This window comes from Leuresthes tenuis, unplaced genomic scaffold (assembly GCF_036924035.1).
Source record: "Leuresthes tenuis unplaced genomic scaffold, fLeuTen1.0.hap1 SCAF_20, whole genome shotgun sequence".
Taxonomy (NCBI): domain Eukaryota; kingdom Metazoa; phylum Chordata; class Actinopteri; order Atheriniformes; family Atherinopsidae; genus Leuresthes; species Leuresthes tenuis.
The window spans coordinates 7,443,278-7,470,572 of NW_027325374.1; the positions used below are offsets into that span (position 1 = coordinate 7,443,278).

General features: G+C 38.3%; 1 protein-coding gene across 1 annotated transcript in view; it reads right to left on the bottom strand.

Moving 5' to 3' along the window:
- LOC140278159 (glutamate receptor ionotropic, NMDA 2C-like) overlaps positions 1–25,893 on the bottom strand; it is a 47,950-nt gene extending 22,057 nt beyond the window's left edge. The window contains exons 1-6 of the mRNA XM_072373096.1: positions 25,814–25,893; positions 12,701–12,766; positions 11,716–11,904; positions 10,210–10,550; positions 8,195–8,309; positions 2,573–2,784 (exon numbers count right to left, since the gene is read on the bottom strand). Coding sequence (XP_072229197.1) covers positions 2,573–2,784; positions 8,195–8,309; positions 10,210–10,550; positions 11,716–11,904; positions 12,701–12,742 — 899 coding nt within the window. The 5' untranslated portion in view covers positions 12,743–12,766; positions 25,814–25,893. The remainder of the gene's footprint in view (positions 1–2,572; positions 2,785–8,194; positions 8,310–10,209; positions 10,551–11,715; positions 11,905–12,700; positions 12,767–25,813) is intronic.
- Between the last annotated feature and the right edge of the window lie 1,402 nt (positions 25,894–27,295).

Sequence of the window (27,295 nt, forward strand, 5' to 3'; positions counted from 1 at the left end):
AACTAAATGAGGGTGTGCTTTTTTTCCCACACGTCTGTATATGTCAGAGTGCATCTGTTGTCAAACAAACTGGAAACTAAGTTCAGAAAGTGGTGAACGCATCAACAGATCAAACATTGAACTCATGCTAGACTTGTGCTCCTATTGTTCGTGCTTGTCTGAACATAATGAAGACATTGTGTATTCTTGATGAGGTGTAGACAGTTGGAGGTAATAGCTGTTTAATGTCTGTTTTCTGCCATGCTGCAATCTGTGTTTGACACCAAAGGTGCGTTTTTAAAGTGCTCAGACACTCAGCAGACACAATTACTTTGCGTTTAATGAAGTGTGGAGGTTTGCAATGAATGGAACTGTTGCAGAGGAACGGAAAGGCTGCAGATGTCTGTGTGTAGGACTGGGTATCATTGGAAATGTTTTGACAGAAGGAACTATATGATATTTTTCATGATAGTTTTGTCATTCAGAAATCAGCCTTACTACACAGTGTCTGTGTTCCACCCTCTGAACACAGCAGCCCTAACAAATCAGAAATCCGAACGATGTTTTGGGGTCATTATTGGTGCATAAATATGTACGTATGAGAAAATGCTGTCTAATAAAAGGCAGGAAGAGGAAATATTCCGAGAAACACTCGAACAAGGAAGGTTTTTGTTTCACCTTGGATCAAGTTACCCCAAACAATGTTTATCATGTATTATGCTGGCAGTAGATGACCTAATCATGTATGTTCTATATTCCAATCAGTTTTAGCTTATTTAACAATAAGAATGATCACATACAAAGGTCATCATTGCACTCCACATGAACATGCTACATTGCTTCTTTATCACTTGCTTCTTTGTTGTGATAAGTTTGAATCAACCATGAAAAAGTGAGTGATTCCTTGAGTTTGCTTATTTAAATGTTGTTTTCCCTCACAAATGTATGACCTTACATCAAATTTAATGAACTACTCAAAGTCAAAACTTATCATAATAGCACATTTAAAAACATTCTTAGCTGACCAAAATGCTGTATAGGCTATACAAATACAAATGTATTCAATAGTCATTAAATCAGCCATAAATATTAACTAAAATCAGCAATCAATCATCAAGAAAACAAGAATAGAATTAAATAAAACTGCTCCTGTGTGATGAAAAACAAGATATCTTGCTCAACAAAATCTAAAAAGCAGCAAAAGTAAATGTTTTTTCTGTGGTGTTTTAAAATCATCAATGGTCTGGGAAGCTCTCAGGAGAAAATATTGAGTGTTCCCCAGATTACGGGCCACCACCAAAAAGACTATCACCTTTATCACCATGATGATGCTTTATGGCTGAACTGCCATGAAGCTTTATGCGTATCTCAAGAGTTTAAAGAACAGTCTCAGTTTGATCTATTTGTAATCTACCCAGTTAAGAACAGCTCAGTGGAAACAAGACAAGCATCAAAAATAACTTTTACAGCAGACATCAAGCTTAGTTGTGTTTGTTGAAAAGTGTTGTTTTGTGGTCTGCTTTATTCTAAAACTTTGAACCTTTTTGCATTGAAAAATGTGACTTTATGACACACACACACATCCAATCAGATGCAACACACAATTGTCAAATAAATGGGACATGAAATGTCAAAATTGTATTTAGTTTTCATTAACTTTGAAAGGAAAAGTTACATGACAGTGGGGGCTGTGCTCAAGATATCATCCCTGTGTTTGCACACTTGCTTGAGCAAATTTGCACATTGGTTTTCATTTGTAAGCTGAGTCACTCCACAGCTCTATTTATCACTTTTCAGCCTCCCTTGTCTTCTCTCGCTCAGATAAACAACATTATTGTGTTTCTTGTTCTTGCGCAAATTTCAACTGCTCTCATTCCAGCTTTTGTCCCTTAGATGTCTCATACTCTTTATCATATGCAAAATATGAGGGAACTCAAGGACATGTTTGCTTAGAGAACACAGCACTCACCACTAAGAGCAGCTGTGTTCATAATCACAATACATCATTTTAAAAACATCAGCCCTGAATGATTGCTATGAACAGGGAAAATAGACCAAAATTGCTTTTATTACAAGGTTGCAAACATATATATTTCTACCATAGTGGTGCATTTTAACATGAAGGTTCATAAGGATTGCCTTGATTCTGGAGATTGCTTCAAGTGGCAGCAATTTTTAGCCCAAATTTGCTGCTGGAACCACAGTTTCAAGGAAACTAAGCAAACAGAATTAAGCAGACAAGGGAAGTGTGGTAGCTCCATGAGGAATGAGCTAAATCTTTGAGATTGTGGAAAATCTAAGCTAAATGCTTACAATTGTTAAAAAAACAAGATTAAATGTTTGGATCAGCTGAACCCAGCTGTGTGAGACATGTCCTCACATGCCTGGTTGAGCTAGGTCAACATACTCTGGAAAATCTGCATTTCACATTGCCCTCTTTCTTCTGGCCATGACTGACCCCTCTGAGTGCGGAAACTCGAGGCCCGGGGTTCAAATACACATATGTTTGTTTGTGTGTGGTACTTGTGCAGGCTGACATCTCCATATTTACGCACACAGAACAGGCTGCACATGTTAGCATCTGTTTGCGTACCTTTCAGTTTGATTGGACTGACGCCTGCAGGGTACGGTGTTGCGGACGCATGTGCCGGTTCCCGGGTCCACATTCTCGACTATGACAAAGGGATGCTCCTCCAGGGTGGCAACAGTCAGGTGACGGTCATCAGACACGTACTCCAGGAAGCTGCCGTACCGTGGCCAGATGGGGTACCGAACCTGAAGGATGCCCCGAGCAAATGTGCCCACCTGAATGGAGAGTGTGTGAGGGTGAGAGGTCATTGGTATTATGAACATGCATGTTTGAATCTGAGCTGCGACCTTCATGTCAACATTTTTTTTCCATGTCATCCCCTATAGGCAGAAATTTCTTTTACTTTTTATTTATTCAACCAAATTTGCATGTGTTGACCTGGAGGAAGAGCATTAGAAGATGAAAGGAGAGAGGAGATCATTAACGCAAACTTAAAAGTCTTTCAGCAATAGAGCGAGAAAAGCCCAAAAACTAAAACAAAGAGCAAACTAACTGCATCATATTAATATCAGATCCCATTTTGTTGACTGATTATTCAATTATTCATTTACATTTTTCTTCCTTTTTTCCACAAGCACATTTAAACGTCACAATTTATAAATGTGATCTGTTTCAATGATTGCTTCTATTTATTTTGTGTCTTTTGACTGTGTGTTTAAAATATTTGCTGGTTTTGCATGGCTGTTTTATTGATGGGAACATATGTTTGCGCTCAATAAAACTCACTGAGCTGAAAAAGAATGAACAAAGGTAGATTCTGACAGATACTGTAACAAGATATCTAACAAAAGAAGCAACACTGAGTTTTTTTCACATCACATGGAGCAACTTTGTGTTAGAATTGCAGTTTAATATCACGTCATGCAATGAACAGTCCAGTGGATGCCTGTGCTAAGCTCGATGAAACCCTCTCCACAAGAACCGAGACAGTTTGTCACATCAGAAAACCTAATGAGCCATACTGACTTACTGCATGTGGGCTCTCTCATTGATTAAATGAAACCTTTTTCTAATCAGCTCATGATTTGTTCTTCAGCTAACTCACACAAATGTTTTTCCTGCATCATACATGGATGAATTCCAGATTTCAAAGCATGTGTGAATGACAGAATTATAGAGGTTTCCATTTTTAGTTTGCCTTTAATGGAATAGTTATACATCTTATTCACTCTTTAGCTCTTCATCATTTTGACTCGACCTGTGTCATTCGCAGGTTTCTAAAACCAATGGTAGATTTAAAACTGGGCTGAAATACAGCGAAAGAATTTTAGATTTTATCCATAAATATAGCTTTAGAACACATTTAATCAGTACACCTGATCTTTTTTTTTTTTACAATGGCTGATGTAGTCACTGGATATTGACCTCAAAGTGACAGGCCTTCATAAAACACAAGCTTTGTTTACAAGGACCATTTTGACCACAATGAATTTTTTTAATCAGATCAAGATGGGTGGTGTAAACAGGAAAATGTAACTATGCTTCACCTGACATTTCTCTCCGATTAGCACATGAGTTTTATGTGCATGCTTGAGAATGTAGGGATAAGGTGCCGTGCATAGTTAAAGAGGAGAAGAAACATGGCAGCAAAACACAATTGCTCTGTGATGGATACAACCTTTTTGTTGGAGAACTGAGAAGAGTTAAAGATAAATCTAGAATTTTTTTCACAGCAAATTAGGCGAGGATAACTGTCTCCCACCAGTCTCTGGCTCGACTTTTACAGACAGGTTCCTGATCTACTCGTGGAAGCGGGACAGAGTGAACTGATCTGTAAAGGTCTACTTTCTCTCTCCTCCATTTATAGACAGCAGGAGAAGTGCTGCTAACTCTGCTGCTTCATTAGAAGGTGCAGCTGAAACTCAAAAATTGTTCACAGGTGTTGTATGATGCATCTTCATCGTGCTCATCTTCTACAAAATTAAAAACCTTTTCTTCTTTTTGCGATTAGTGGTCAGACAACCTCAAATTCAATGAAGCATGTAAATAAGAAACTCATTTGATTTATTTAACTAGCATCTTCATAAACACTTATGATCAGGATTACTGTAATTACACTGAAGAAACGTTTATCCATGTAAACGTGGCTGACGTCGCTTCCTCAGTTTTTTTATTGCCTTTATTCAGTAAGTCGTGTAGATGAAGAACATCACTGAGTAGTTTCTGATTGATTTCTATTAAGTTCCTTTCCATTGCCAAGACGCCAAAATTCATCAATCATGGGGAAATGAATTTTGTTCACTGAAAACTTTACATTCTTCTGAAATTTTGGCCACCTAAAACGTGTTTTCTCTTACGTTTTCATCTCCATGAATATCAACATTGAATGTATACTTTCTCATTGCTATTAATGGAACTATTTAATGTAGTTAATCGCAACTATTTGATTTTTCAGTCTTTTGAATAGAATCTGCCATTTTCCCTTGAAGAAGGTGGCCTTGTGTTTACCTTAGTGTGACGTAGTTGTGGGAAGTTAGTATGAGTGAGTGATGGAAAATGCTAGATTGGATGAGTGAGTGATGGAAAATGCTAGATTGGATCCACAGGGGCTGAAAGAAGTGACTATATTACTCATAATAAAAAGTGTCTAGACTACATGTTCCAACAGAGCTGTTATCTAAATGTTGCACACTATGTTCAGCAGCAAAAATGAAAATGAAAACCCAACCTATCTCTGTTCCTCCTCATCACTGCGGAGTAGGTTCAGAAACCTAATTTATTTATTGCATGGTGACTATCCACAGAGATCCTGAACAGAATTATACTCCAACAGAGCCAAAAAGACTCTTTGTTGGTTGGAAAGCCCATTTTGAGCTTCCTCTTTCACATCACTCAGGTATGTGACATTTCTTCAATCTGTGCTTCATAAGTGTAACTATACAACTAGTATAAATGCATTAGTGATCCGAGGCCAACAAAGGAGGTCTTCGATAAATTTTCAGATCATAAACTGAGTAGATGTGGCTTTCATTCATTGGGTATGATTAAGTATACTTTTTGGCCTTGCTATACATATCTAGAATAAAAATTGTGAGAATCTGCTATGCCACACCTGAGTCAAGCTTTCTGTTTCATAGTTTTCACGTACATACAAACTAGGGCTTGGCACATTAACGCCTTATTTTTGCGTTAACTAATGAATTCAATATCGCCGACAATTATTTGTCTCCAATTAACGCGGTTTTATTATTTATTATTTTTATTGTAAACGTCTGTTGCTCACTGGCCTTTATTTTGAAGCCTAATATGTTGCTCACTGCTGCTGCGCACAGGAAACAGTCAGAAATTAAAAGAATGGCGGATGAAGCGGGCTAAACAAAATGAAGAAGGTTACGGAACTTCTACATGGCCATTTTCATTTCAAAGTTCTTCCAGAACAGAGCCAAAGTTATTTATAAGCACTGCAACATTGAATTGTCTTATCACTTCGATCATATAACTGTACAGTTCCAATAAAATTGCGTGATATGCTACTTTTGAATTCATTATTGGATTTTGCATATAACCACAGGAAATCATGCGATTAACGCGATTAAAGAATTTAATATTTGCCCAGACCTAATACAAACATATAAGTAACAAAATGGTTGAAAAAATCTAATCTATTAACTCATGATGATGATGAATTCCAAAGTTGCATGAAACCACATGGAATGCTGGGTCATGGTCATGAAAGACCTGCGTAGAATTGCACGGCAACATTCCTACAGCAGACAGCAAAACAGAAACTGACAAACAACGGCGTACAAAAACAAAATCAGGTTTCAGAGGAGAGCTATAAAAGAGATGGAAAGTGAAGGCAAAGCAGGGGCCTGTCAGCTTAATCTAAAGGGTTCAACAGAAGACTATTCATTGCAGAAGTATGGAGGGGTGCACCTATATTGTTGAACTTTTGTTTTGAGTTGACACATCCATCAGCTCTGCTCTCGTCTGTTTTATGCAGTTTGTTTTATCTGTTTATCTAAGTGTTGGTTCCACACCAGAATTTATCTTGCATAGCTGTTGGTTGTTTTCTTAGTGATTTGCTACTGACTCATTGTGCCGCTGCTTTGATTCACAATTTTGGCTGTAAGAAGTACAAGAAAAGGGAAAAGGAGAGAATCCTTGCAATGAAAGCAGACTTTGCTCCCCAAAAACTCAGCAACCAGCACCCTTCAGATCACGATGAGTAACATCATGTTAAACTGTCAGACTGTCACAGTGAAGCAGAGGAGCTTGAAAAGTGCATCGTGGTGTGATGTTATAGCAGATGAGATACATGACACGAAGAGAAGAGGAGGTACAAGAGAGCAATCGGAATGTAATGAGACAGGGAAGAAAATGAAAGAGGATTCAGAGAACACAGACACTTGTACAGAATCTTGTCTTAACATGTCTTGTTATCTGGAAGTTCTGTGAACATCAATACCTTACGGGAATAGACATAAATCTAGAGCATGTGAGGCTGTTGCACACGTATGCTCAACCTTTATCAACACCATTACATGACCACACTTGCACACACACGAATACATACAAACCTGCCAAGAAGTGACATTGATAAAGTGGGTTGGTCTTTCCGGGACAGAAATAAATTAGTTCAACTGTAGCTGCGAGATTACGCTCGGGCCTCTCTGTTAAGTCACAGTTTTTCGATACACCCTCAGGCTCTGAATAAGTGTGTGTGAAAACAGGAAGTGAAAATACTCTAGACTGCAAAGCATGGTTCCAAGGAAATAGGGCAAGAATATATAGCAAGAATGTACATTATTGATTTAAATTAATTTTACATCTTCAAACATCTCCTATTGACAGGTGTAAAGCATCTACAGCCAGCCTGATTTTATGTGTAAGTTTCTTCTCAGAGTCTAATCTTTCAGATTATAGACTTTCTTCTTCATCCTTTCTAAGCTTTTATTCCAAGTCCAATATTAAGATGTTTAAAGCTGAATTTTTATAAGAATAAAACCTGAAACACACTGCATTTATTGTATTAAGCTTATACAACAGGTTCATTCACAAAAGCTCATGCTGGTAAGTTTAAATCCCATAATAAACAACAAACTAATACAACATATTTTTGACAGAGCTGCGATTCACAGTGCTGTATGAACCATCTGGAGGGACTGGGATACAGATTGCAGGGTCGTGCTCAAGGAAACATATGGCTCAGGATGTCTGCACATATTGTCTTCTATATTTGGCCTTTTTATATGCTATAATAGCAGTAAAGTGAAGCTCATAACCAAACTCAAAGTCTTCTCTGGATAGATTTCTCTCTAACTTCTTTCCTTTTAACTAATCAAAATCTTTAAAATGAAAAAGGTATCTCTAATTGTCAGTGAACCTCTGATTACAAATATTACTGTCTATCACAGTTATCTAAGTCTATATTGTTCACAGTGTATTTAATGCTTGTCTTTGTCAGATTTTATTGGGTGATAGCAGACAGTACTACCCTTTGACATGCTGTGAGCACATTGTGCTCTTTGCCATAAAGTATGGTAGCAAATACAGGACATGTATACTGTAAATATATTCCCTCAATACTTTCGGGATACTAACTGCTGTTGTTTTTTCTACATGTACTATTCATATTGTGGTCATACTGCATGTTGTTATGATTCAGCTTGTGTTACACAGTACCTTGTCCCATAGTCTTTCCCGGTCCAGCGCAACGATGACCATAGAGGGGTTGGAGAGGAAGCCTTGGTTGTTGAAGGACAGATCTCTCTTTTCCCATGTTACATTCAGCATGTGCCTATATGCCAAACAGAAACAAGTGGAAACAAGTAGAACTTGAAAATAACTTGACTGATTCTCTCGACGCATGATGCTGCATATTGATTTACGTGGATACACACACACACAATGATCACCTCCTAATTAAGCCTTAAGTCCCCCTGGGATGGTTTAATTTAATGTCGGAGACTGGAAGTAGCTCATTAGGGGATGATAGCGGCAGGTGATTGGTTGGACGGCAGGATGTTCCTACTGAGTGGTTTTGCTGTCTGTTAAGGTATAAATTCATAATGGACTTGGCTGTGAATAATGAATCCAGACTAATTTGCATTTCAGAACATATGCAAAGGAGGAACACAATATTTTCACATCATGTCGTCCTCTGCAGAGTTCAAGAGAAAAAGCTAAAACTATGCTAACTGTCTGTGTGTCAGTAATGATCACTCTGGTAATTATCAGAGACAAAAATGTGTTCTTTTTTGCTTTCAAGAAAACAAAATGACTGTTTAACAAGTCCTCTAATCTGCTTGACCATAACAATTGTTTGCATAATATTACTGTTTCTATGATAAGCCCTAAGTGGTTGGACGGTTAATGGTGTCCCAAGTTCTTGCATTTTAAATCAGGAGACCTAAAGTTAGTGAGGAACATTTGTTCTGTCAGTTGAGTTTCATTTTATTTTTGGTTTCAATTTCACTCACTTTTTGGTTATGTTGTTACTTGGTGTTTGGTTTGACTCTGGCACTAATAATAATTGTCTAGATTTAGCATAAAGATTACATTGTTACTTTTAGGAACCAAAACTACTCTGCAAGGGTTCAAACATAAGATACATACATAACATAAACTAACATAAACATAGGATTGTTTGGTTAAAATGCATTCTTTCACATTTTGAAATGTACACATTTTTAAATTGTCCACCAGAGATTTCACAAGAGGTCACTTATTTATAACATTTAAATACAGGTCATAAAAACAGTGTGCACAAATAATCAATTGATCATTTTTCATGGGGAGGACAGTCTTATATTAAGACAGCTGAACCAGGCTGAAAAAAACATGGTCAGCATGACTCTTGTATTTTGTGTCGGGCACTAAAAGAAGCCTTTGTTCTGCTGACCCCTGTGATGGAGTGGTGACCCATTTTTGGTGAACCCTGCCTTTCGCCAGATGGCAGCTGGAATGGGCTCCAGCTCCACTGCGACCCTGAGTTGGATTAAGTGGATGGATGGATAGATGGATGGACAGTTCTGATGAGCTGAAAGGCCCACTGGAATTAACTGGTAATGATGGCATTAGCATTAGAAGCAGACTGCATACACAGGCTGCATATAAGTAGTGGACATAGTCTCTCTGACATCACCCATCCCATTAGTTTGTGAAATCCTGTTTTTCAAGTTCATAATTTGGCTGTCTACATCCTGGGTTTTTCTGAGCCAGAAGTGACCATATTTGGACAAGAAGGTGGAACTGGAGAGTAACGCTTAAAAAGACAACTTAAGACCTGAAGTGATTCTAATTATGACATAATTTAAAGTACCACTAGATCAAAGGGATTGAATATTGCTGAAGACGCCATGATGACCTGTGGGCAAAGTCTATGTATATTATGACATATATGTTATATATGTTTATATAACAGAAATGTACTTTTTTAAAGTATAAGAATGTTGATATTTTGGTGCCACTTTAAGGAACGTTCAAATAGCTTCACTTTGGATAGCAAGTGACAATATCCACATTTTATATACAGTGTATGATAACATGAACTCAAGTAATTTTTGGAAATCAGAATCTTATACTAAATGTAGGGGTGCTATTATTTCTTGATGTAAACAACACACAGAGGATTACAGTAGTCAAGATCCACAAAGACAAAACAATGGAAGAACAAAGAACATTCAAGTATGCCTCACCTGAACAGAGTATTGTTGCCTGATTGTTTAGCTGGCTTGTTGCAATCACCATATCCTTCAGGAATAAAACCAAAATCCCTCTTGAAACTCTCTGCCCCTTTGGCTACAATGGCGACACCCTCCCTCACCCTCTGCCGCAAGCTTTTCCTCCATTGATCTGTCGTCACACCAATCACACCGATAGGGAAAGTGGCAGGTGGGGGGCTGTCAGGGTCGCCCACAGCCAAACTGGGGAGGATCCAAATGTAACCTGGCCCCAGCAGACCCACCTCAGCTGCGTGACGAAACAAGTACTGAGCCTCCTCATGGGAGCAATATGCCAGCAAGACCTGGGAGTCCACCTGGAGACACAAAAGAAATCTGTTGGTTGTCATGACAGAGCAGAAATAAACAGCCTGAGCTCACTACACTGCTCACTCTCATCGGAAACTGGTGATTTATACGGTTTGCACATTATTGCCCTATGTTTTTGCTCATGTTTTACACAGCATCCCAACCTTTTTTAGATGAGATTGTAATTAAATCAAGTGTAACTGCCAAAACATTCAACACGTGTTCTTTTCAGACAGAAGGGATATGTTTGATACATCTGGCCTGACACGTCTAAAAATGATAAAAATGCTATGAAGCTTGTGATAGGAAACATAAAAAGTTTTTGACAGACAGCAAATTGACGTTTTATAAAGTTGAAACACTGACTGGGGGCCCAGTTGTCTGGAAACTCTCAAGAGCAATGTTTTAAGCATTGACAAAAAGGTAAAGTTTTCCATGCTTTTGCAGAAGCAGGTCGAGTCCACGCCGTGTTTCAGTGCAGGAAACTGCTGCATTTTTCTATTCATTTTCTATTTTCATTGCCTGGTTAATTTTGTTATGTTTGGTCAGAAGGTCACATCTGGTCAACAGTGAAAATAGTACTCATAATAGTACTTTCCTATAATAATCCAATTGGCAGCAGGTTAGACTGATCATGCTCTTTGGGTCTTCCAACAAAACTACAATCCATTAATTTCCCATACCGGCATAATCCAATTAAGGGTTGAAGAGGGGTTGTAGCCTATTCCAGCTGCCATTTGGTGAGAGACAGGACACATCCTGGACGCACCACCAATCCATCCATACAGCCATGCTCACTAACACTCACTTCCAGGGTACAATACTGACATGAGTGTTATTCTTTAAGGCAAACTAAATTACATTTATCAGGCAAAATTGATTTTTGCTTATTGCATTGCCACCAAGAGGTAAAATTCCAGATGGGTTTCCTGGTCCATGAGACGGGTTTCCTTTGAGAACTGAATGCGTGCACAAACTCACCTACATATTTGAAGATTAGGCCTGATTTTCAAAAGGTGTGTGAATAAAAAGCATTTCAATGAGGGAAACTCATAATCACATGTCTTGGCAGCTTTGCTTTGTGGTATCAAATCAATTTTTTTGAAGTAGGCAAGTTTAAGACCTGATAAAGACTTTTCACTCGAACTTTAAGCAAAGTCAATTTCATCTTACCTGCTGAAGCACGCGTTTCATCTTCATATCATTAGCCCCGACAGACATTTCCAGAGTTATGATATCCTGTAGATTCCACAAGAAGTAGGAAGTGTCTGTGTATGACTGAATTATATTCACAAAAGTGTCGTAGCCTGGGAGCAAGCTGGTGATCACCGCAAACTCGCCCCAGTCGTATTCCTCCAACATCTGAAATAGAAAAACAGAGTCAAGGAGATAATAATTTTCAGGATAATAAGATTACAAAATATGATTGCAAAGAATAATTGCAAATAGTAAATCGTTAAGGACTTAAAGATGTAATTCGGAGAAATATTTCCGTTTGGAGTCTTGATGAGAGTTACATGAGAATATTATTATTACCCCCATTCAAACACCACTTAACAGTTTGACAGTAGCTGTTTGACAAATGACACCCCAAAAGGTAGATTTTGTTTTTAAGACTGCGAGTTGACGAGCTTTACAACTGCTTAAAGGTGGATTTTAAGGTGGAAATAAATAAATATAAACACTTTTTAACATTACTGGGATCCAGATATCTCCATGAACAATTTCTCCTGCATACCTTCAAACTTCTTCCCTCTTAATGTGGTAATCATAACAGTTAATGACAAGAATTACCAAAACTCATACACTGCAACTAGAACAAATACACGTCAATAGCAAAATAAGTCTCAGTTGTAAGGTAAATTAGGGTATCACAGACTTTACCTGGATGATCCCATTGATTTCTAAATATTGGTGACAATGATGCAATGTAATCCCATGAGAATTTGTAAACTACAATCCATCATAAATCCTCATTGTATTAGTTTGTAGTAACTGGGGAAGAATTTTAAATCAAAGATTCCTCCACTGACAGCTGGAATATCCCTTAATAGAGTTCATCAGCCTGAGAGGTACCAGTTGTCAAGCCTAACCATTAATATACCCTGCATTCTCCTAGTGTTTTAATTAGGTTTGACTGTTCCTTGTTCTTCAATACCTTGAACATGCAGATGACCTGCTGCTCTAGAGAAGCCCCCATCTGCAAAAAGGAGGATCCTTCAGCCTGTGAAGAGGAGGAGAGTCTCATATAAAGATTCAGGTTGACAAAACAGCCGACCTACTCATCAGTTTATAGTAGCAAAATTTTAAAATGCTGTTGGATGTGCACTTCTGAAAGGAAATTGTGAGTGGGCTATGAGGGCCCTCTGGTTATCAAACATGTTTCATCTGTAGGGAGAATAACTCCACAAATGCAAAATATCTCGAGAATAAAAACCACATAACATACATCAAAGTCTGGAACCTGTCACAACAGAAGGAGCCCCTTTGGTGACATCTGTGTGAAAAATATTACTGCGTGTCCATGCGTTACTAATTTATTGCCACTGAATATTAATGGGTGGGAACAAGACAATTAAGTTGAGGCCATTACTTGTATTGAATGGAAACATGCTAATTTTGTTGATCCCCCAATATTTGGTGAGCATAAATGAATATGATTTAATCTCATCTCATATCCATACCTTTTAGCTAAATCTGTACCCAGGTTTTTTCTTTTTTTTATAAAGAAGCTATTGTTTAACCAAATACAAGAAACACAGTTTTGATCCCTCTCAGCCACAGAACTACACCATATCCAAACCACTTTCATTTTGAAGATTTTGGAAAAAAGTTATTTCTTTTCTAGAGAAAACCTGATTATGATAGATATCAGTCTGAATTTATTTTTTATTTTTTTGCTCTACTGAAACTGCTCTACTGCAACTAACATTATGATGATTGCAGACTCTAGAAAGTTCATAGTTCTGGTTTTGCTGGACTTTAACACTGTTGATCACAGCATCTTAATAGGATTCAAGATTTGGTGGGGATTTCAGTTGATGTTCTAGAATAGTTCACTTCTTATCTTTCTGGCAGGATGTTCAGTGTTCATATAAATCAGATCCTGTCAGAGACTACTGGCCTGGTATGTTCTGCTTTATTAACTCCATTTGATTGTAGGACAGATTATTAGCTAATTTAGCGACATCTCACATAGAATTTATGTTGATGATATCCAGTTGTATCTGTTTATAAACATATACGCACACAAGATATTTTTCAAGTTTCATGTTGTACAATCTTAGATTAATTTTGTGGCCACAACTTGATGATTGAATCCCAAGTCTTAATGACGTGCGAACAATACTTAATTATCTCGATCCTGAGGATTAATAACCCACGACTTAGTAATGCATGGCCATGCCATTATATATATATATATATCCCACCTCTGTTGCCATAAGTGCTCTATATTAAAGAAACCAAAGGTTAAATGTTTACTCCTCCCATTTCAACTGCACACTTCAACATTGTTATTACTGTGAAAACACAAAGACAGTGTAAGGATATCACCTTTTAAAACTATCAACTTTAAAAGTCATGTGTCCAAATTCTGAGGAAGAGACTAAAAGAAAAAAAAACAATCATGCCTTGATCTTGATCAATAATGTCTTTAAGAGCTTCACTAGAAAGTTTATAATTTTACTAGATTCACTACTTCTTCACAAGTGTGATAGCAAACATATAACCAGTAACCTCATCACACTTGAGTTATTGATATTACACATCTGTCAAACATACATATGAACCCCACAGCAATAAAGATACAAATATGGGTGAATGTGTTGTATAAGGAACTGTTGCCATGAGAATGAATATTACATTGTGCACCTTTATTGATGGTTTCATTTAACAACAAAGCTTTGATTCTCCATTTTCAGCCACAATCTGGTACAAGTGTCTCTGAAGAGCAAACACTCAGTCCTGCTGCTCTCTTTCTGTCAGAAGGGGTGGTCCAGTGCTGTACGTGGCTGTGGGAGTTTTCATATTATTGCGTTCCCACTCACAGTGTGCTGACGGCAAAGAGGTTGTTGAACTCATTCAGCTAGCTTTTAGAGAAAGTAGGCAACAAGAGCAAGAGGAGGAGCAATATTGGACTATGTGGGAGTGTGACAGAACTTACACATAAAGATCAATGATGCTCTGCTTTAGTTTCAGGCTAAATTAATATCCCAAAATAGTCAAAACATTAAGCTTAAAGACACTTAATCTGGTTTAAGATTAATAATTTAAGGCAAGAGCAACAGGTTTACACAGAGCAATAATTCAGTGATTTGCAGATCAAATTAGATCTGGACAGTTTTCACAAAACTAGGACAGATTTGGACAGAAGTGAACTTTTTTCTAAAAAAAAATGTGGGTCATGTGTTGTTTCAACAGCCTTGTTCTCAAAGTTAGTCATAGATATTGTCTAAATGCATTAATTATATTAAAAACAAAACACCAAAACGATGTTTAATGTTCAAAGTTAAAGTGCCGCCTGAATGTTTGAAATAAAGTCAAGTTTGACTAATTTTGCTATGTTTCAGAAGTATTTTGAAATTGAAAATGAAAATGAAGGAAATGCAGATGTAACATTTTTGCAGCCCAGAAAATGTACTTAGGGATGTGTGGCAGTAATATATTGTGCAAAATGTATAATAGATAAAAGTGTTTAGAGCCCAGAAAGTGCAGTAATTTGAATACTTTTTAGTCTTCATTGTGAAAGTGCTCTCTCGTGTGCTGGGGACCAACATAGCTATCAGAAATCGGTAGCTGATCTGGCTGATCCTAACAACAGAGATCTTCGAAAGTGGTACAACAACACTGATCATCACCTCAGCAAGTGAACCCAGGATTTCTGACTACAGGTATGTCTGTGTTCATGTGAACAGGCAGACTTTGAATCAGTTAATCAATCACATTTACACATTTCTAGCAGGTTAAAAAGCAACACAGCTGCTGCAGCCAAAGCAAGAAGAAAAGATAACAGAAAAACAATGCTGACTATGCGAATGTTTAATATATCTCTGCTACTTTATCAACACACAATGATCAAGATCTGATCAGATGATGTAGTATTGTATATATATTTTTAATGAATGTGCTTCAGGTGTATTCTTGAAGCATTTGAGAAAATTTCCATCTCATTTTGTGAAATGCAACTGTTCTTTGCAACAGAAAAGCTATTAAAAACTTGCCCCTAAATATTATATTATTAAAAGATTTCATTGTCCTTTGACTTTTATTGATCTAGTATCAAAGCATTTTACAAGACAGATGTGGATATGAACATACAGACTGTGATGCAATTTGGTGAGTTTGATACGCTGCACACTCACTTTACGACTAAATGACAAGTATATAATTCATAGTTTAGTGATTCTTTTATTAAATAGAATAATATTTGTTCCAAATAAACAGGATATGCACAATGCTTTCAATCATTGATGCATTTACTGCATGTGCTCAAGACCAACTTGTAATAATTGCTTTTTTATTTCTGACTTTGCCTATGTTCAGTCGGTCTTTACATTAATCACTTCCTAGTTGGATTCAAGCAATAACATCACTTCTTTTAATAAATCAACTGCCACCTTCATGGAGGCCATTTTTACAGTTTGTATGGGGTTTCTCTCACTAGAGATCGCACATTCTTTGAATGCAATAATTGGTCTGTTCCTCCTACATGAATAAATCACCCATGAGACCCATGTTTCCTATTTATATTTATATTGATGATGAGAAAAAATATGTTGATTCAGTTTTATTTGATTTCTCCTGTAACTACAAGCAAAGCGAAGACAAAAAATCATTGGCTGCATTCAAATGTAAACCTTCTAGAGCAGATTGTCTATTTAACTGAAACTGTCTCAATCTGAATGATCTATTCTTTTTTTATTTTCCGCCATAGTTTATAGAGTTTGGACATCTAAGCAGCCTAATGGTGCTGCAGAGTAGAAGTATACCTGTGATGTAAAAAAGTGAAAGAGCATTCAGGGCTTTGACTCAAGTATGTAATAATAATCTGAATTTGAATTGACAACAGACAGCTGGTGTAAGAGGGTGTTGAGTAAGACAATCTAATTTTTCATGTGTAAAAAGTCCTCATATACAAACTAAACACAGCATCATGGCTTGGAATCCTAAAATACAATGGCATACACATCTGTGTGAGAAATCACGCATTGGAGAAAAAGGCAGAAAGGAAAAAAGACAGAGAACAGATAGAGTTAAACCATCAAGTGCCACTTGGGGCCAGATCTCAGATCTTTTTAGTCTGTTCTTGTCTCAGAGGTGACTACCTGTCATCTCTCCCTTCTGTTGATCTTCCCTCTCCCACAGTTCAGAGCCTCTGCAAAGCCCAAGAGAGCTCTGTAGCCCGAGGACTACCACAAGAATATCACAGCTAGGCTCTCTCTTGCTCAATTTTACCAGTTTTATCTCTGTCTCAGCTTGTTTGAGTCTCACATCCGGAGCTGAAGCACCACCAGACCACTGACTGGGCTAGGCACCAAAATAACTGAAAAAACAAAAACAAATGACCAGCCACGTCAGGCTGTTGCTGAATGAATAAAAAATGGCTCAGGATTGGCAGTCCTGTTTGACTGTAGTGCCGCACCTTAGCTGAAATGTCAGAAGTGCTGGGGCACATCATCTGAATGGCTATTAAAATCCAATTAGTTGCGTCTGAGCTATTAAACAAACTGTTAATGCGAACAACCCCTTGGTCCAGTCAGAGTTTATCACAACCTAATTAAAGTCAAAATCAAGCATACTGGAGGACCTTCACTTTCTTCTCTGTTTTGAATGACTACAAAGTGACCTTCTTTTCCATGTTTAAATCTCAGAGTAACACCCGCACAGAGACAGAGTTCACCCTCCCCTTTTCTCAGCCTCCTTCTCCCGGCCATCTTGTTCCCATCACCTTAGCAGTGCGGCTGTCACACATAGGCGTAATTAGCAGTCTTACTGCAGGAGCGTATGGTAATGTGACAAGAAGGCAGTGGACATGGTGGCTGCACACGTACTCCTCTCCTCCCACGGTGGGAGCTTTGTGCTGTACCTCCCCTCAGTGGAAAGACTGCCGTTGGTCAACCATACTGACACTAAAACATCTTACATGTAGATGAAATGTTATATTCTCTTGTAAAGTTCAAACGTGCAAGTTCAAACATACTAAATGCAAAAGGTACTAGAAATAACCATGCGTGTTAACTACATTATGTCAAGTTGTAACGTTAACTCATGGACAAAAACACTCTGAAACTGATGGTCATAGTTTACAAACTCCTATTTTCGTAACACCAGCAGTGTCAACCTGCTTCAACACTGAAATACTACTCATGCACAATGTATTATAAAAGCAGGAGGGGGCCATCAGATTAAATGTCTTAACTTAGAAACTTCTGTTTAATGAGGAAAGATACCTTCTTTTAATTTCATTAAGTGTACACTCAAATGCAGTTATTCTTAATAGGGCTGTCAGTTGATTAAAGTATTTAACTGTGACTAATCACATGATTCTCCAAAGTTAGCTCATGAATGATTGGAAAATAATAACACTTTTTATATATGTTCTGGAGGGATATCTTTTAATACTCTTGTCAACATATGAACAGACAAATATGCTTGCTTTATAAAGATGGATATTATATTTATTCTTGCAACAATCTATTACAAATTTCGAATAGGTTGCAAACTACTCAGCATGGTTTGCCTTAGAGGGAGTGGGGGTCGCTGGATCAGCCGTGTGTTTTGTTAGCAGGTGACTAAGACTCTATACTATGTATAACGACTCAATTCAAAGACAGTGACGTCAGATAACTTTGGACTTGTTGAGAGAACCATGTGCAAGAATACTGATTTAATTTGTTTTCAAATATATTTTATGAAATCTCACATGTACATATTACTGTATTCACATATAACTGTATTTTTTTAGCTAGACCCAGAATGAGACTCCTTTTTGGTTAAAAAGACTGTTGTGTTAAGGCTGGTTGTAGAACTCTTAAAGAATTCAATCTAAAACTGTTGGAGCATTAAATCATAACTATTTGCATGGTTAGCCACAAATAGCTGGAAGGTTTTAAGAAAAGTAAGCTGAGCCTTAAAGCATAGGCACCGCAGTTTGTTGTAACAGATACTGTGACGTTTATGTCCTCATTATGTTAGCAGAGGTAGAAACCTGCCTTTGTGGCCCCAGTCAACGCCTGCACCATGCAATTATCTAATTCTCACAGTACTCTCATTGCTATAATATCCCCAGTCTGACTGACCTGAAATTAATCCTCATTGAAATTATTGGGCTCCTGCTGTCAAGCTTGGAGGTGACCTGACCATAAACATATAGGCTCTACTTTCCAAAGGGAAAACTATGGAATGGCTCTGGGCTTCTCATGACCTGTTTATGGAGCTTCTGATTTCTGGATCATGAGGCCAAGAGAGAGACAGAAATGAAGGGTTAGAGGCAAGAGACACATGTACAGAAGAACAAACGGAAAAAGCAGGTCATTCCGGCCACAGAAACAAACCCCAAAAAAGAAACGGACACTGTGATCCAGAGAGAGTCGTCTGGCTCATCTCATCCCTTCAGTGGAATATCACAGAGTATGACCTTACAATGTAGCCAGTTCTCTGAATTTAACTGCTGAAAGATAATCTTCCAATGGCAGCCTCAAATTCTAATATATTATCTTTATATGCTCAAATACTCAAGCTCAGTAGTTTCCTTACCTCAAAAATCCATCAAGTGCTAACTTAAAAGGCACTTTAGTACCCGTTTGCTTGCATGCACATTAAGCTGTCAGCTTAGTTTATACCAGACTTTATCATCACCTACAGCCATGATCACTCACTATTTGATGTTTGGGACTGAAATCAAATGTTCCAAAGCAGGAATAAAACCATCTCTTACTAAGTGCTCATTATACAAAGAGCAAACTATAATGGTCTCACAAAAATAACTATGCTCCTTAATCCCACAAAAAAACATTTATACCGTGAGTAAAGCTCAATGATCATATATAATGTTGAGATTATTTTAAAAGGTGTCATGGTTTTAAATGACTGGGAGGACAAGAATTGTCTGGAGGTTTCACCTCCAAAGATTTAAAACAGATTGTCTTTTGTTTTTTTAATCAGCAACTAGATTTTTTAACAATACAGACTGTCCTGAGAAAGGTAGAACCAGTCATTTAAGCAAGTGCACCAAATCCTCTAAATTCCTTTTGCAGTCATTGTCTCTGAAGTCCATCTTGAACCTGCAGTCGATCTAAGCTTCCTTGTACAATGTGTTGCTACTATTGACATATTCTGAAGTATTTCTAATATCCCCTAAAAAGAGCAGATCCTGGTAAAGATTGAGACTTGATCAAAACATTTTAGGCCCTAATCCATTAAGACTTAAGGGGACCCTTTGGAAATGGACACATAAATGTTAACAGGCTCAGGGAGCTCCTGAAGGTAAAAGCTGTATGGCCAACAACACTCATTCCTAACTCCCCACACACTGACACTGAGTAAAGATGTCACATCAGTTTTCAACGCACAGGATACGTTTTTAGCATCGCTTTCTCACACAAAGGGACCTGTGACAAAAGCAAACATAAGCATGAAGAAAACTAAAAATAATCTTACAGTGCTAGGTCATCAACATGTAACGCAGACCGTGTATTGTCTTGTTTATGGTAGCACCTTTGTCTCTGTCCATGTCCATCTCAAAGCTCAGAGAAAGAGGGATTTTTAGACAGACAGACATACAGACAGACTTACCTGCTGTTCTCCAAAATCCTTACTGTGTAGTCTAACTATACCTGCACTGAACAATCTTCAGTATTTTTACACTTCCACATTTATCTATTTTTTTCATTCCATCACACCCAATAATTCCTCTTGTGAAAACAACTAAAGAGGTTGTGTTGTCATGCCCTGAAATATAAATCATAATAATCATAATCATCTAAAGTGCCACCCCTACAAACTCTTATCAATTTTTTTTTGCTTTGGAGTAATTCTCAAGTGTTTCCTTTCACAACACAAAGCCCTCTTAAACAGCACATTTACAGTTTGTTTTTTTGTTGTTTTTTTTACCCACAGCTGACCAAAGCTACAGCGCTAATATCTCAAAATGTTCCACATATTTCTAAGTTTCCCCCAAGTGGCAGAAAAATGCAATAACACATGTTTGTGAAGTGCAATCGCAGCACAGTTGCAGAACCCTGTTTAGATTCTTTGGTGGTCAGAGGCCCAGGCAGAGGGGGATAGACTTCCTTCTCCTGAATAAGGGACTCGTGTTTGATTCCACCTTTCCACTGCTGGTTTTCACTTCTATTCTTGATCCTTGTTTTGATTTCTGGTCCTATGCTTTCACACTGTACTATTTCATTACACACTAAAAGTGCTTTGGTAAGGTTAGGAAAAAAATAAATATTTTTTAGGCCTTGAAATACACAAATTAAATAAACTATATTCTGGAAGTCTTAGCCAGCACTTTCCATTTTGGGAAACTTTGCATGTCCGGTAGTGACACTTTGGGGGCATCCTCTGAGCTCATGGTAGTTCAAATGTTTGTTTGTTAATTTATGATATATTTACAGGCCAACCAATGACACCACTTATATAAACTGGACAGCAGTCATTAAGAAACATGAAAGACAAGACATGCTTTCAGCATTTAATATCAAATATTTAATATGCAAGAATTACTGGAGTGGGGTCATTTGCAAAGTATAGCTTCCGATTCAATCAACCGAAAACCTAATGATGTAAAAATGTAACCTTAGTCACTACAACTGAACAGATTATTTGATCAGGCCTATTAATTTCAACAGCACCTTTTAAAAGAATCATGCTCAGAAGATACAGACTTGTACCACATATCATCACATAGGTACAAGTGTTCAGAGCTAACTTTAGAAGTTTCTACTGTAAATCACCCCAAACAAAGATTCTTCACAAGAAATGTTAATAAGAACAAGATTTTCATCTGTACAGTTCTGTAATGGCCTACATACTAGCTTAGATACTAACCAGATGGGTTGTTACCCAAAACCATCTGGAAAGTCATCCTTGGAAAGTTTTCAGAATAAGTACTTGACAGTTCATTGGAAAAAGTCACGGTAAACTTCAACCAATCAGATCACTGAACCACTACCAGCAGAGCCAGTTGGTATGTCTTCGTTGTAAATCTTTGTTTAGCTTTCAATTTAGAAATTCCCTCCACCTTATATATTACTTACAGTATGCTAAGGCCATCTTCTGTAATGATGTGAAAATGTGATATGGACCCAAATGCAAAAGAGGAAGAGCAGGTGGATAAGTAACTAACAGGTCTAACAACTCTCAACACAGACAAACAAAAGACCCACATGAGGACTGATAACGATGTCAGGGAGCTTGCAAATAGGAATAGAAACCAAGGACTATATTTACACAGGAGAATAATCACTGACAAGATGCAGATGAGGCAGTTCAGCAATGAAACCCAGATGCGAAACACATGGAATACCAACTCTCACTAAATAAAACAGGAAATGAAGCAAACACAAACTGAGCATAAAACAGAAGCTTCAGGCCTTGAGTACAACACTCCAGATATTGTTTCAAACTGGTATTTTTACTCTCATTTGAAAAAACAGCAAAGTCCTGACATGGACACATAAGATTCACACAAACCCTGAAATAATCATGCTGGGCCAATAGGTGGCGAGAACACATCTACATTAGTCTACATTAATGACATGTCTAAAAAATAAAAATAAAAACCTCTGAGCTTGCCTAGTAAGCTGATTCTCCTTTTTCCAAAAACTTCAGACCTTAAACAATAGTTTGTGCAATGGTAAAACCAAAAGACAAGATTTGGTTGATTTAGAGTTGTTGCTCAATGTGACGTTACAGTACTAGGAGATAAAAGCCCAGGAAAACATCAGAAAAACCGATACATAGTTGTTCCACATCCTCTCATTCTTAGGAGGAGGCTTCCCCAAAGAGAAAGCTCTACCTCATTCTGAACCACTTAAGAATCAGTTGGAGTTATGAAGTGTGCAAAGCTAATCTAGATGTATCCATGAATTAAATGACTGGAAATGATTATGTCATGTTGACTTTAATTCAAAAACTTGGATAAGGCCTGGTGGTCTTTATGAGAAATTTGAGTTTTCTGGTGGGACGGGCCAACTTACTGCTGGACATATGAATCCTACTAATTATTATAAATGATTGATCATTTCTTGACGCTGTTGAGTAGATACAGAGCCTCGGACAAATAAAATAACAAGTATAACCTGTATGTTGAGGGAATGTATGAAAATGCTGAGTCACTATTATGTCAGTCACTATGCTGAGTTAGTCAAACGAGCCATTTCAGATTAGTTGGTTTATGTTTAAAAATATACATATTTGCACAGACTAGCATTTATCATGTATATGTGTTCCAGATATGTCCAAAACAAGTTATGGGATAAGTCTCACATCTGAAAAACTCATTTTCCTCCAAACACTCTCAAGCATATGTTTATTATTGGGTGTTGAGAAAGTGTCAGACTTCTGGTTGCTCTAACAAAGAAAAACCATTAAATATTTAGATTTGCAAGACAGACACTGCAGCCATCGTAATCATTGCTATCAAAATTAAAGTGTTCATTTATCAAACAGTGGAATGTTTTACCAAATAAATTAAAGTTTTGCTGTTGATATTAAAGTTTCTGGTTCTTTCCCCCTGCAGCCTTGTTGGCGGTGTCATCCCGCCTCCCATCCTCTTCTCCCCTTTATCTCCCACCTGCTCAAACACTACTCCCATGACCCAACATCTGGAAGCAGCACCCTCTAATGATCACCAGGCAAACTGCAATGACAGCCAGGAGCACACAAAAAGGAAAGACACTCAAGCTCTGATTTCCAACTTCTCAGAGAGACGAGTTGCAATATTTTTTCTTCTTCACTTGCTGCTCCCATTGAACAGTTTTTATGCCTTTTCTCAGCCGTTCCTCACACTTTCTCATTTCCTCTTCTTCGCTTTTGCTTGATGCATGTGCCGTCTGACAAAAGACACACTTCCTCTCCTCCCCTCAATCTTTTCATCTTTGTCTCATTCCCTCCTTCCTTGTTTGCCATAGAGAGAGATCACTGAGACAGGAACCATAAATAGGGGGCCCGGGCGGCTGCCGCTTCTTTTTAAACCACCATCAAAGATATTCTTCATCATCAGGCTATTGATAATTAAATGGTATTGAGCTCTTTTATCCCCTTAGAGAAGCATGCGCTCATGCATACATCTTACTCCGTCCAATCCACCTGTCCCATTGTGCCAGACACCTCTGAGAAGCTTTTTTCTCCTTGTTAACAACAAAAGAGTATATAAGACAGAGAAAAGGGGCATGTGAAGCAGGGCTGAGTGATGCTGTCAACATACAGACCACAGAGGAGAATGCACAACTCTTTGTACTATATAGAGAACCATCACTCAACACTTTGAACTCAGAAAAGTGGCCACTCGCTACGATAATCCGTGTGTCCTGCTGCCGCTGTCAGGCAGAGATGATAAATAATCTGAAGAGGTCTTGATGGGTTCTGTAAATTACAAACCAGTGATTGTCTATCACTGACAAACCTGAACTAAAATAATTTAGAGCCAAAGACTGCCTGAGACGAGCATCAAAAAAACATCTCTGTAAAGCAGCAATACATATTTGGAGATTTTCCAAGGAATAGACAGAAAATAAAAAGATGAATTAGTTTGGAGTTTTGGGCAAATGCCTTGCTCAGTGGAGGAGCTTCATCCTCCTGAAGGCTCTAATTAATAGTTTAATGGCATCCTTGAGCTCCAAGAGAGCTTGAAGGTGCACAGGCCTCTGGCTTACCTGTAGTCATTAGCCTTAACAGATCCAAATGTATCAAAAAGTGGAGGGGATAAAGGGAAAATATGAACTGAAGGGACAGTTAATCTAAAGGGAAACTTGAAAAGGATTGGGAAATTAAACAAGACAAGAAGTGGACAGGGTAGAAAAAAGGAAATAAATTAAAATAGAGAGGAAAAGACAGACATTGGGGAACAATAATGACTATTTCACTCACACGAAAGAGAAGGGAGACTTATCTGCGCGACAGTAAAACGCTGCCTTCAGGCAGCTGTCAGCTGAGCTTCATCGAAGGATCTTTCTCTTCTCTCTGCTTCTCACTCACTCACTCTGCCGTTCCCGCTTTGCCATCAGTATATAGCAAATCAATCACCCTCCTGCAGCTACAACTCCTCCTGTTTAATACCCATCTATGATGTGACATCTGCAGATACCTTTTGATTAACAGGAAGTTGATAAATACAACACGGTTTACAAACTGTAGCCTGGGGGTAAAATTCACGACTTGCTGCCACACAGCTACACTTCAGCTCAGTCTGGATTCCTCTTGTGGTGGATAGGTGTGGAAAAGCTTCCAGTTGGTGTGTGTGTCTGTGTGTGCAGTGTTTATTCACATGTCTGTTCTGTGTGAGAGTTGGTTCTATAAATACAAGGTGCTGAAGACTGCAGTTCAGCAATTAAAGGAAGGAAGGGCAGGCAAGCGGAAAGTGAGGAGTGGGAGAGGAAGAGGGGATGGAGACATTTTCCAACTCAAAAGTGGAGAAATAGTAAAGATTAAGAATCCATCTAGTGTCACCAATCTCTTCTTTACAACCTAACTACAAAGCTCACTACTCTGCATCCCCATTCATCAGTGCGATACATGCTAAATAATAGCCGAAACCTGCTGATCTTCTCGTGCATCAGAATGATTGATTGAAGCGCAGATCACCCATAAAACTCGCCTCAGCTTGCATAGTCCCCCCCTCCAACAACTCAGACTCTTCTCAGCCAGGGATTAAACGAGCTAATGAGGGTCGAAGGCTTCAGTCATCACAGATAATTCACCCATCTGTATTACTCATATCCAAATATTTGCATGTAGCAAGTTGCTTGCCAAAGTAGGTTTCACAGCTCTGACCTACTTAAGTTGTTTTAAGCTGAATGATGTCAGTGCAAAAGACAGGAGGTTATGAAGAGTGAGTGCTGCTGCTGACAGGGTTTACATTGTAAGTTCCTGTTTACATTACACAAAAATCCTTTTTTCCTGTGCTCAGTTCATGTGACTAATGTTATTTCAGCTGTAAAGCTTGTTTACCAGGGTGGCAAGAAGGCAGACTAGTCAAGACCCAAGTCAAGCTCCATGGTGCTGATGAGAAAGCATGGAAATAACTGACTTATTATATTGACAGTACCTTGTATGGTATGACAACTGCAGAGCCACCACTGATGCCTACAATCGGCAGAGCTGTCTGAGTGGAGAGGAAGTCCAGGATTTGTGCCACTTCTGCCACCTGAGGATGAACATGAGAAACAATTGTGTTGCATGACGGAAGATAAAAATCTGGCGCACAGTGTGCCCATTCGATCAAATTCTGATGACTGATTTAGTTTAACAGGTTGTCAGGCGAAGTTCAGATTTTATTTTCAGATGAAAACAGACATTGTCAAAAAAAATCTCATAAAAAGTCTTACAGATATCTATTGCAGCAGGGAATAAACACTTTAAAGGCTCAAGAATACAAAAAATGCACATTGTAACACTGTATAATGTAATGTATCAGAGAAACAAAAAATATGATGATCTGCAGCTCCAAAGCAAGTTGCTGAATTCAATCTGACGAAGAAGCCTGTAAAACAGTGTCCTTTTGTCTTTAGGCAATATTTCATACATATCATCTGAACTGCAAGATCACAAACATCAGACTTGCTTTTTTTACTGGAGGCTGAAATAGACCAAAATCAGAAGTATCAAATACATTTCTACTATCTTATATAGAGTGTAATTAGTCAATCGGGATATAATGAATCGGTCAGGATAAAATGTTTCTGTTTCGAGATCTTTAAGTTTGAGTGTCTGCCCAATATTGGAGTGGATGGTACCCTCATCTACATACTACAGAGGACCCATGGTCATCTGGACTCCTCTGATGTAACTGTCAGGATTATGTTTTTTTACTTCTCGAGCACATTCAGTATGATCCAGTCAGGGCTGCTTGGTGAGAAGATGAGGATGATGCAAGTGGAGTCGGCGCTGATGGCCTGGACAAAGCACTATCTGGACTGTAGACCACAGTATGTCTGCCTGGAGAACTGCACATCCAGCAAGCTCCTGAGTAGTACAGGATCTCCTCAAGGAACTGGTCTGTCCCCTTTTCTTGTCACAATTTACACATCAGACTTCAAGTACAACTCAGACATATGCCTTCTTCAGAAATTATCTGATGACTCAGCAGTTGTTTGGTTGCATCAGAGGAGGATGTGAGTTTGTAGACTTGTGCCATCTCAATCCCCTCCAGCGGAACATCTCCAAAACTAAGGAGATGGTGAATGATATCTAGATGAAGAGATCCACAACGGCTACTGGTACCTTGGAGTGCAAATGGATGAGAAGCTGCACTGCTCCAACCACATGGAGGCGATGTATAAGAAGGCTCAGAGCAAACTGCACTTTCTGAGAAGGTTAAAATCCTTCAACATCTGCAGACCTCTTTTGTGCACTTTTTACCAGTCTGTGGTGGCCAGTGCACTTTTCTTTTGTGTGGTGTGCTGGGGGGAGGGGTTTGATCTGGAGACAGAAACGGACTAAATAAACTGTTTAAGACAGCGAGCTCCACCACTGGGGCTGAGTTGGACTCTGTTCAGCAGGTGGCTGAGGTAAGGATGCTCAGGAAACT